The 12,486-nt window shown below is 36.8% G+C and overlaps 1 protein-coding gene across 1 annotated transcript in view; it reads right to left on the minus strand.

Moving 5' to 3' along the window:
* The window catches only part of eys (eyes shut homolog), a 292,650-nt gene that overhangs the window by 101,224 nt on the left and 178,940 nt on the right, over window positions 1–12,486 (minus strand). Inside the window, exons 26-28 of the mRNA XM_084092742.1 lie at window positions 10,124–10,202; window positions 5,790–5,989; window positions 953–1,077 (exon numbers count right to left, since the gene is read on the minus strand). Of these exons, the coding sequence (XP_083948868.1) occupies window positions 953–1,077; window positions 5,790–5,989; window positions 10,124–10,202 (404 nt within the window). The remainder of the gene's footprint in view (window positions 1–952; window positions 1,078–5,789; window positions 5,990–10,123; window positions 10,203–12,486) is intronic.

A 12,486-nucleotide genomic window follows, 5' to 3' on the forward strand; every position in this document is an offset into this window, starting at 1 on the left:
CGTTCGTGATATTTGGATAAGGATCAGAGTTACTGATGAAAAAGTTTGCTAAAGAATATCTGTTTTTTAAATTTCATCCACAATAGCAAAGATGCGAGACAAAAATGTGCATCATGGCATTAAAGCAATTTTAATTAAAATATAAAATTAGGATAAATATACATTACTCTTTTTCTATTTTGATATATTTAAAAAGGTAATTTATTCCGGTGATGCAAAGCTGAATTTTCAGCATCATTACTCCAGTCTTCAGTCACATGATCCTTCAGAAATCATTCTAATATGCTGAACTGCTACTCAAGAAACATTTATTATTATTATTATCAACTTTGAAAACTTTTTTTTTTTTTTGTGGAAACCATGATACTTTTTTTTTTCTCCAGGTTTGATGACTGGAACGTTCAAAAGAACAGTATTTATTTGAAAGTGATTTTTTTGGTAACAGTGTCTTTACTGTCATATTGTATCATTTTAATGCGCCCTTGCTAAATAAAGGTAATCATTTCTTTCTTACTGACTCCAAACTTTTGGATGGTAGTTTAAATTTTTCAAATAATTTAACATATATTTCAAATATTTGGTTTAATTAATTGTTTTCCTTAGATTTCCAAGCACTTTCCAATGGTCGGGAAAAATAGATAGTTTTGTCCCCAAACTCACACCATTGGTTGAGTAAATGTTGTGTCGGGTTGGTCAGGATAAACAAACAAAGCAATATTTTGATAACACATGTTTGCATTGTCTCCACGTTTTAAGCTGAGAAATTGGGAAATGATTTCAACATGGAAAAAATGCACATCATCAAGTTTTTTATTTACTGTGGAACCCTGTCTATAAAGCACAAATGCAATATTCAGTGAAAGACTGATACAGTATATATAATGCCTCTGCTTAATAAAAATGAATTAATATTGTATTACATTAGATATTTTCGATAACATTAAAGCCTCACCTGGTCGACAGTGACATTGGTAGCCATTGATGAGGTCTTGGCAGATGGCCCCATGAAAGCACGGCTCAGAACAGCATTCATTCATCTCTACCTCACAGAAATCTCCCACAAAACCTGGCAGGCAGCTGAATGAAAGCATTCCTCTTTTAAACTTTGCACAGAGAATCAGATGTTTTTATTCTCTAAAAACATGTCCCTTTAAAAGGTTGAACAGAATGCTACGACTTTCTGAGCCACAGCCTTGAGCCCATCAAAAAAGCAAATATTCAAAAGGAAAAAATATAATTAATGACAGACATATGGTCAGCTTAGCTTGTGAAAGCGCTGCCACACAGATGGTGAGCAAAGTGAGAAATGTCTCATTAACAGAGTTTGTTGGCATATAGAACATTTTCAAAATATTGCCTGGATTTTTTTGTTATTTTTTGTTATGGTGATTACACTATGAACGCTGATGATTATGAACAGATTGTTGGTACACTAAAACACTTTGAGCGGTACACACTTAAACACTACAAGACACATTTTGAAGAGTAGAAATGCAGCTCTTATACAGTGCTGATACAGTACATTATAATTATTTTGCATAAATCAAAAATTAACTAACGTGAAAAGGTGTAATTCAAAAAGGGAAATGTTTGTTCTGTCCCCACACCAGTAAAAAGAGATTGCACATTTCAGTGACAACAAAGTGAATGTTGCCATTTAGAATCTGTACACTGTAAAAAATTTCTAACCCTCCCAAATCAAAAATTTCAAGTGACCGATAACATCTAAATTTTTCAATTGGCCCAAGTGAAATTCTGTAAATTATAAAATTAAATGTACAGATTTTCACTTGGGGCAATTGAAATTTACAGAATTTCACTTGGGCCAATTGAAAAATTTAGATGTTATCGGTCACTTGAAATTTTTGATTTGGGAGGGTTAGAAATTTTTTACAGTGTAAGAATATCACAAGTTATCAAGTAAAGATGAAAGACAGTGACAGATATTCTTTCCAAAGTGTCCAGAGGCATTCTGAAGTCCAGTCAGGGGGTCAGAAAAAAATAAATAAATCCTGAATTGTGAACAAAGATCTCACCAGAAACATGCAAGATATAAAGCAAAATCAGCAATTATGAAACAGGTTGGTCTTTTGTATCATTGACCCAATATATATCATAAACTTTAAATCGAATTAAATACAGTGAGGAAAATAAGTATTTGAACACCCTGCTATTTTGCAAGTTCTCCCACTTGGAAATCATGGAGGGGTCTGAAATTGTCATCGTAGGTGCATGTCCACTGTGAGAGACATAATCTAAAAAAAAAAAAATCCAGAAATCACAATATATGATTTTTTAACTATTTATTTGTATGATACAGCTGCAAATAAGTATTTGAACACCTGTCTATCAGCTAGAATTCTGACCCTCAAAGACCTGTTAGTCTGCCTTTAAAATGTCCACCTCCACTCCATTTATTATCCTAAATTAGATGCACCTGTTTGAGGTCGTTAGCTGCATAAAGACACCTGTCCACCCCATACAATCAGTAAGAATCCAACTACTAACATGGCCAAGACCAAAGAGCTGTCCAAAGACACTAGAGACAAAATTGTACACCTCCACAAGGCTGGAAAGGGCTACGGGGAAATTGCCAAGCAGCTTGGTGAAAAAAGGTCCACTGTTGGAGCAATCATTAGAAAATGGAAGAAGCTAAACATGACTGTCAATCTCCCTCGGACTGGGGCTCCATGCAAGATCTCACCTCGTGGGGTCTCAATGATCCTAAGAAAGGTGAGAAATCAGCCCAGAACTACACGGGAGGAGCTGGTCAATGACCTGAAAAGAGCTGGGACCACCGTTTCCAAGGTTACTGTTGGTAATACACTAAGACGTCTTGGTTTGAAATCATGCATGGCACGGAAGGTTCCCCTGCTTAAACCAGCACATGTCAAGGCCCGTCTTAAGTTTGCCAATGACCATTTGGATGATCCAGAGGAGTCATGGGAGAAAGTCATGTGGTCAGATGAGACCAAAATAGAACTTTTCGGTCATAATTCCTCTAAACGTGTTTGGAGGAAGAAGAATGATGAGTACCATCCCAAGAACACCATCCCTACTGTGAAGCATGGGGGTGGTAGCATCATGCTTTGGGGGTGTTTTTCTGCACATGGGACAGGGCGACTGCACTGTATTAAGGAGAGGATGACCGGGGCCATGTATTGCGAGATTTTGGGGAACAACCTCCTTCCCTCAGTTAGAGCATTGAAGATGGGTCGAGGCTGGGTCTTCCAACATGACAATGACCCGAAGCACACAGCCAGAATAACCAAGGAGTGGCTCTGTAAGAAGCATATCAAGGTTCTGGCGTGGCCTAGCCAGTCTCCAGACCTAAACCCAATAGAGAATCTTTGGAGGGAGCTCAAACTCCATGTTTCTCAGCGACAGCCCAGAAACCTGACTGATCTAGAGAAGATCTGTGTGGAGGAGTGGGCCAAAATCCCTCCTGCAGTGTGTGCAAACCTGGTGAAAAACTACAGGAAACGTTTGACCTCTGTAATTGCAAACAAAGGCTACTGTACCAAATATTAACATTGATTTTCTCAGGTGTTCAAATACTTATTTGCAGCTGTATCATACAAATAAATAGTTAAAAAATCATACATTGTGATTTCTGGATTTTTTTTTTTTAGATTATGTCTCTCACAGTGGACATGCACCTACGATGATAATTTCAGACCCCTCCATGATTTCTAAGTGGGAGAACTTGTAAAATAGCAGGGTGTTCAAATACTTATTTTCCTCACTGTATATATGTATATCCTATAAATATATTTAGATATAGATCCTATATATATTTAAATCGATTTAAAGTTTATGATATATATTGAGTTAATAATACAAGACCATAAGATTTTAAACGTGTTTCATAATTGCTGATTTTGTATATACACAGTATATATGTGTGTGTGTGTGTGTGTGTGTGTGTGTATGCATGTATGTATGTATGTACTTTATGTATCGTTCAGTCATGAAACTCTAGAGGATGCAGCTTCCTTACATGCAATCTGCAAGCAATCACATCATTACCGCATGGCAAAAGCTGATTGGCCTCTGCAGATCCAGCAGCAAATGAGATTGTTTGCTCATTTACTGTAAATAGTTTGGTTCGTTGTTTGCTTTAGGATATAGTCCTGCAGTGCGATCAATCAGAGTTCCTCTGAAATCCTCCACCTCCCCCAGCTCCACCTGCCTAGATCTGCTATGGGATTTATGCATGTCTATTCATGCAGCAGCAACATATCTTTTGTAATTTACATAAAGATTATGTAATCTTTGTTTTCTTTTCTTTCTGTGGCAGTTTTGATGGCTTTCATATGAACATGTCAACACTCAATCTGTTCTGAATCTTTAACATATATGCATATATTTTTTGGTCTTTAATATGTGTGCTTTTGTCCATTACCAAATGAAACAGGCTTAAATACAATCGGCCTGTGAGTCACCAGTCTGCAAGTGATTTCAAATGAGAGTAAACACAAAATGGGATGGGGGCGTTTGTTTTCCATTTGAGAAAATCAATCCAATGAGGCCTCATTTAGACAGACAATGCTTTCTCATTCCACAGCTGTCTGTCCGTCCGTGCATCAGTGCAGCAGACATGATGAGAATTGCAAATAGCATTATCGGCCGGGCTAATCAGAGAGTCTGGACAGAGGGCTTATTCACATTAGAATATTGTCTTAGGAGGAAGAGATAATGAGATATGTTATGTGTTGGATGGGCCCTTTTATGCAGAATGTGTAATGCACCACAATGCAATTTCAGCCCTTCAGTTCAGCGATAATGTTGTAGCAGCTGCTGCATAATCAGCCACTCTGGCAACCTTACAGACCTTTATAAAGAACCAAGAGGAACCATGGAAATGTATCTGGATCAGTGTCTGGCAGTAACCAATTACAAGTTATATATTTAAAAAAAATGTAACTCTAATTTTATTTTTAGTTTGTTCATTTTGTTAGTTGTGTTTTATTTGCAAACAAATTAATGTTTTAGTTGATCAAATTATTCTCATTCTCTTCCATACTTAGTGCTTTGAGTCTGAATGAGAATCAATGAATGCATCTGAACAAATCTTTTAGGTGAATGGACTCAAAAGTTTGAAGTCACTAAGATAAATCAAAAGCACTACCTCTATTATTTGTAAGTAACCCATGAGAGTTAATACTTTAAATGATGAATAACAATATTAATTTTTATTATTTTGTTTAGCGATAGCTACAGTTTAAAGTAGCTGGTTACACTTTATTTCGATAGTCCACTTTAGACATTCTAGTAACTGTAAGTACCTTTTCAACTACATGTCAACTAACTCTCATTAGAGTATTAGTAGACTGTAGTAGACTGTCAGTAGACTGGTAAGTTATGGTTAGGTGTTAGGGTTCGGGTTAGTAGAATAAGTTTACTTGTAGTTGCCAAGTAACTTATAGTCAGTAGAATGTCTGTTGGGGGAGCATCAAAATAAAGTGTTAGCAAATATTAAGCAAACAGTCTACTAATCCTCTAATGACAGTTAGTTGACTCACATATAGTTAGTAAAATGTCTAAAGTGGACTATCGAAATAAAGCGTTACCAAGTAGCTTCCCCAACACTGATCTGGACTGCACGCATTGCCTAAAAGCATTATAAGCATAAGTAGATTGCAAAAATCGACTTAGGCTCATATGGTTTTGGAAAACATTTATCCTAGGATAGTAAATACTGACAAATCAACTATTGTTAAACATCATACAGAAAAAGATCAGAAGTTTCGTCTAGGTTTACATAATGTCTAAAGTATTGTTTTCACCTGCAAGTGAAGTTGGCCCCTGGTCCGTCCACACATGTCCCTCCATTGAAACACAGGGAGAAATTAAGAGACATCTGCAGACACACATTCTGGTCAATGTCACAGTTCTTCCCAGTGAAACCATCTGCACATATGCAGGCATATTTGTCCAGAAGATCCACACAGGAGCCTCCATTAAGACATGGATGAGCCTCACACTCCTAACATAAAAAAATTGAAATTAGCGACCTTGCTACACACACATGCACACACAATGTATGTATATTACAACATATGGGGTGGAACAATCAATCAAAACATTACAAACAGCATTTCTCTGTCTTAATGGATGTCAGATTTAGGATCAAAATGATTTCTTTACACAAAACCAATAATTTAATAGTATTAAAATATGAATTAGTATTATAGTAAATTTCAAAGATTAGTAGATGACATAAACGAGTAGATTAGATAAGTGTTTACTATAAATTTTCACTGAATCACTAGTTTATTGCTTGATCATACCTCTTTCATAGGGCACTAATACAGTTTTTACTGCATGCTGAATGGCTAAATTTAATTACATTTCTGTGATTTAAAGATGTTCATATAAAAAAAGATATATGGCACATTAGTGGAGTTGATATAGTAAGTGAGTATACAAACAGAATGGCAGATCTTGTCCTATAGTCATTACGAGAGCGAACAGCGGCTAATGATTTATTCCAAACAAGCCTCTGAAGTCCTCCAAGCGACCAAGTGTTTCATCTCAGGGGTACATTTAAGGCCATGCTAGGTATTAAATCAATTAGGGATAGAAGTATTTTAATCACACACTTGTGTTTAGATGATTCCGTGGTTGTTATTCAGAAGAATAATCCCCAATATCTAAAGCATATACAGCATCCAAGATCTGTTTGAGTTACTTAAAAAAGTGTTTAAATTCCTATTGTAAAAATTATGAACAGCATGTAAAAACTTATAAAATACACATAAAATACATATAAAATCTACAAATAAAATCTGTACTTAAGCACACAAACTTGTCATAGCATTGATAGAATTGCATAATATGATCACTGTGCAATATGTAGTTTGCTTTTGTAAACTTAATTTTTTTTACTTTGTGTTCCATTTCACTTTTTAAACATTATAAAAATCTACCATAACCCGACAATATGTCTGACCTTTCCATCATCTTAGTTGTCATTAGAATATGAAGGTGGAATGAAGCTTACTCCCTTACTTTGTCTCCTGTGAGGTGCTTTATGATTTTATATTAGTGTAATTTCTAACCAATTCACATCCATTATTGCGACAGCATCTACTTTGCAAAATTTGAAGCCAAGGGGGACATTATTAGATCTTCAATACAAAGACAGTTTTAACATTTTACCATGTCTGATACAGTAAGCACAACATTTCCATTTTGCCATATATTTTTTTTAAATTCTTCTTACAAAATCTTGCGCCGACAATGAAAATCACTCACCTGCAAATGGATATTGGACTAAAATATATTTTTTGTCATAGTACTACATAAACAAATTAAAAATTAAACTATGATTGAAATCCGGTTTCTTATGATCTGTCATGTGACAGACAGGTTTAGTTCAACTATGTTCAGATTCAGAGAAAACAGAAATTTAAAACAAAGAATTCAAAAACTATAGTTACTATGTTTTGCTTATAGACCACAAGTGGTGAAGATGTAATGGAATCTTTATTCATCACACGCAGGTCCAGTTGACCTTGTTTCTGTGACATTTAGATGTCCCCTTTGAATGCTGCAATGAACTTGAACCACATCCTGGGAATAAGTTCCTTGCTGAAGGGCACATTGGCGATGGCTTATGGATTGCTCCTCACACTACACTAGCAACCTTTCAGTTGAATCAGTTGGAAAATGGAACCAATTACCAGCCTTGACACTACCAACCACTAGACCACACCACTCGAAGACAAAAATTATATTAAGAACCAAAGTTACGTGAATTTATGAACAGAGTTTTATATTATTTAGGCTTGTCAACTGACTGAGAGTGCACACACACACACACGTTGGGTTTTCATGTTTTATGGGTTTTGTATAGTGTACATGCTGTATATTCTATCCCCTAACTGCATTTACTTTACATGGTTCAAGTGACCCAATTCCGATTTTCTCCTCCCATGTGACACATGATATAACACATGAACGTGCAAGCAGGAAAAAAGCACATGGATTCCGATATTACAAAGGTAGGAAAAAAAAATACAATAATTTATTATCAGTATTTTATAATTGAATTAAAGTGGTCATGACATGAACAATCTAATTTGCCTTGATATTTTTACATATAAGTGGTCTTTGTACCATTAAAACCTCCTTCAAGTTTCATAACTTAAAACGTCATCCTCATTACAAAGCATTTATTTAATCAAGCTCCAAAAACAGCTTGAGGCTGACCGATATTGGGTAATCTGTGACTTCACACAAGCAAATTAATTTGCATATGCCTGCCTCCAGAGCAAGACATTGATGACTAGTTATACATCATCACACCATAGGCCCCGCCCACTGGCTTTCTGTCACTTAACGACTGACATTTGCCTACACCATATGAGAGCGTGTTAAAAGCAAATAGAACCCATTATAATCACTGACGCTGTCTACAATCAATACAATATACAGATGCCCATTCACTTTCTGAAGTACTTCACGCACTTGAGTCTGTTTAGTGTAATGGTATCCAGAATTGCGTCAGATGATTATATATTTGTTCAGAGTAGTTTGTTTTGTAAACGAGGCACCGTGTAATGGAGAGTTCGCAACGAAACTTGTTCAAAGATGAAGCAGCCAACTGTATTAAATCTGACAGCAGTTGCATCATAAACAATTTCATAATGCTTTTTCTGATAATGTTTTCAAAACACTCGCGTTTATGCTGTTTCCTATATGACATTAGCCAATCATAAAAGTGTCTGTTTACTGACAAGCCTCAGAGAAGCCGCCCCTTAAAAGCGGGTCATATCAGGCAGAGGGTCAGAATGAAGATCTTTTTTTTTTTTTTTTGCATATATCTTTGTTTTTGTTTGTTTTTTGTGCAAAAAACTTTATTAACATTATAAGTGAACCTTAAGGGACATATTAAAATAGTTTAAAAAGTCCCCCTTTAAATTGATGGCTCTACAGAAAATATTGAGAAAGGCACTTCTCTGGTTATTCACTGGACTACGAAAAAATGTATGTAACTCACTCATCAGTAGTATACAGCCCTTTGAGTAGAATGTCTTTATTGTAATTAGCTGGAGTTTTGTATTAACTGCCTATTTTTATTGTCCAAAAGTTGATTTCTTAAAGACCTACAATATGTTCTGCAGTATGGCTCAAAAGATGCTGTGTTTTGTTATATTCACCAACCATACGGGAGAGAAATGACAATAAACCAACTTGATTTGACAAGGATCTCCAGCTGGGATAATGCCTGCACACACCGAAAATGGCAGCACAACCTAACCACTCCATTTGATTGTTAAGGCTACTGAAAGTTTAACACAAATCAACCCAGTTTTAGGAAAAAAGGCACAGACAGCCACTTGTGGCAGTGCTTGACGTCAAAAAGTTCCTGTCAATAGTGGGTCTAGTGATACTCAGCTTTTACCACAGAAAAGTATGTGTCAGAGCTCTTGTTCACAGACTCCAGTTCGTACTTGTGTGTTGCTACAGTCTGTCCTAACAGTACCCTGTCTCCAGAATGAAATGTGGCGGCCACGTCTCAGAAACTCACTGTCACTGTTAAACCTTGAACTTTGATTTCATTGCAGCCTAGGGACTCTTTAGATAGACACGGCCCTCTCCATCTGGTATAATGTGCGTATTCATTTTTGATTTATGATTCTGTGAATGGATGCACCATGCTTTACAGTCTCAAAACAGTTTGTATTTCTGCATATCTACATTCTGTTTATTGCTGAAGATTTTCAAATAAATTTTGCATTTCCTGAAGGAAATAGCAGTGCTGACAAGGCAAGGAGTGAGTAGTGTGCAAACTTTTGACGTCACCAAATGACGTCACCACTGTTGGTTACATAATGTATGGTGAACATTCTGTCAATGTAATAAAAGAAAATCTCAAATTTAAGAGCGATTATTATTAGATCTTAATTAGGCTGTTAAATATTTTATAATATTTTCTATTTGTTTTGGGCTTTACATATACTACATATGAAATACACTTTATATATAATAAAAAAATAAATAAATAAATAAATAAATAAATATATATATATATATATATATATATATACACACACACACATATATACACATACGGACATGCTCACATATAGACACATATAAACAACATGCTCACATTAAAGTTGATCTCGCATCTGTGACCGGTCCATCCAACCTCACATTGACAGATGTATGCATCTATTTCATCCAGGCAACTGGAATGAAAAAAGAGATTATGTGCTCTGACGTGCAACATTTGCATTCATAATTTGAGATTTATGAGAGATGACTGTACATATAGATGAAGCTACAACCTCCACATTTACCTGCAAAGTGATTTCTGACAGAGGCTTTACAGGATATATACACACACACACACACACACACACACACACACACACACACACACACACACACACACACCAGAACGACAGCACTAATAAAACAATAAGCTTGTATAAATTTTCATAAGTGAGGGGCTTGTAAATAATTTATGGTCAATTCATATGATAAATGTTAGAAAGTCATGTTGTATGGCACTGCAACTCTCACACTGCTGTCTTGATAAAGTCACATTGATGGTTAATTAATGTGCAAGTGCAACATTTACTAGGCTGTGATTAAACAGCTCATTTCGCGGTTTAACAGCAAATGTCAGGTGACAACCCGTATTTTTTATCCATCTTAAAAACTCATAATCAGTATAATGGCATTATAAAATTTAAAGATGTGTCTATTTATAAACCTATGCATGTTTATCTGCATGAACTGTGTCCCCTTTTTATTTCTAGATTTTACTGGGCTCAACAATAAGGATGGTCCAGGGCCGGTGTGAGAGTGTTTTGACAAGCCAGCACAGACGTTTATTGATCAGATACATGCGTTTTTATGCATATATACACTCACCTAAAGGATTATTAGGAACACCATAATAATACTGTGTTTGACCCCCTTTCGCCTTCAGAACTGCCTTAATTCTACGTGGCATTGATTCAACAAGGTGCTGAAAGCATTCTTTAGAAATGTTGGCCCATATTTATAGGATAGCATCTTGCAGTTGATGGAGATTTGTGGGATGCACATCCAGGGCACGAAGCTCCCGTTCCACCACATCCCAAAGATGCTCTATTGGGTTGAGATCTGGTGACTGTGGGGGCCATTTTACTACAGTGAACTCATTGTCATGTTCAAGAAACCAATTTGAAATGATTCGAGCTTTGTGACATGGTGCATTATCCTGCTGGAAGTAGCCATCAGAGGATGGGTACATGGTGGTCATAAAGGGATGGACATGGTCAGAAACAATGATCAGGTAGGCCGTGGCATTTAAACGATGCCCAATTGGCACTAAGGGGCCTAAAGTGTGCCAAGAAAACATCCCCCACACCATTACACCACCACCACCAGGCTGCACAGTGGTAACAAGGCATGATGGATCCATGTTCTCATTCTGTTTACGCCAAATTCTGACTCTACCATCTGAATGTCTCAACAGAAATCGAGACTCGTCAGACCAGGCAACATTTTTCCAGTCTTCAACTGTCCAATTTTGGTGAGCTCGTGCAAATTGTAGCCTCTTTTTCCTACTTGTAGTGGAGATGAGTGGTATCCGGTGGGGTCTTCTGCTGTTGTAGCCCATCCGCCTCAAGGTTGTGCGTGTTGTGGCTTCACAAATGCTTTGCTGCATACCTCAGTTGTAACGAGTGGTTATTTCAGTCAAAGTTGCTCTTCTATCAGCTTGAATCAGTCGGCCCATTCTCCTCTGACCTCTAGCATCCACAAGGCATTTTCGCCCACAGGACTGCCGCATACTGGATGTTTTTCCCTTTTCACACCATTCTTTGTAAACCCAAGAAATGGTTGTGCGTGAAAATCCCAGTAACTGAGCAGATTGTGAAATACTCAGACCGGCCCGTCTGGCACCAACAACCACGCCACGCTCAAAATTGCTTAAATCACCTTTCTTTTCCATTCTGACATTCAGTTTGGAGTTCAGGAGATTGTCTTGACCAGGACCACACCCCTAAATGCATTGAAGCAACTGCCATGTGATTGGTTGATTAGATAATTGCATTAATGAGAAATTGAACAGGTGTTCCTAATAATCCTTTAGGTGAGTGTATACCACCTGGCCAAAAAAAAAGTCTCTGTTTAGATTTAAATGGGCAAATACTATATGATTGGATCATTATTTCTGTGATTATTATGTTTCTAGCATGTTATATGTTTGGCAACAGTTCTTCTAGCCCTAATTGATGGAGTGTGTAGCTTTTCACTTCTTAAACAACCATGTAGGAAGACACATCATGGCCATATTCCGGGATGACAAAGCCTAGATTCATTAGGCTCAAATTGTGAAAGAATGGTTGGGAGGGAGCATGAAGAATAATTTTTTACACATGAATCGGCACCTCTGAGTCCAGACCTTAAATTCATTGAAAGTCTTTGGGATGTGCTGGAGGAGACTTTACAGAGGACCAAAAATTGATGCACCTCGTG

The sequence above is a fragment of the Abramis brama genome (genome assembly GCF_963993115.1).
Source record: "Abramis brama genome assembly, chromosome: 19".
Lineage (NCBI taxonomy): Eukaryota > Metazoa > Chordata > Actinopteri > Cypriniformes > Leuciscidae > Abramis > Abramis brama.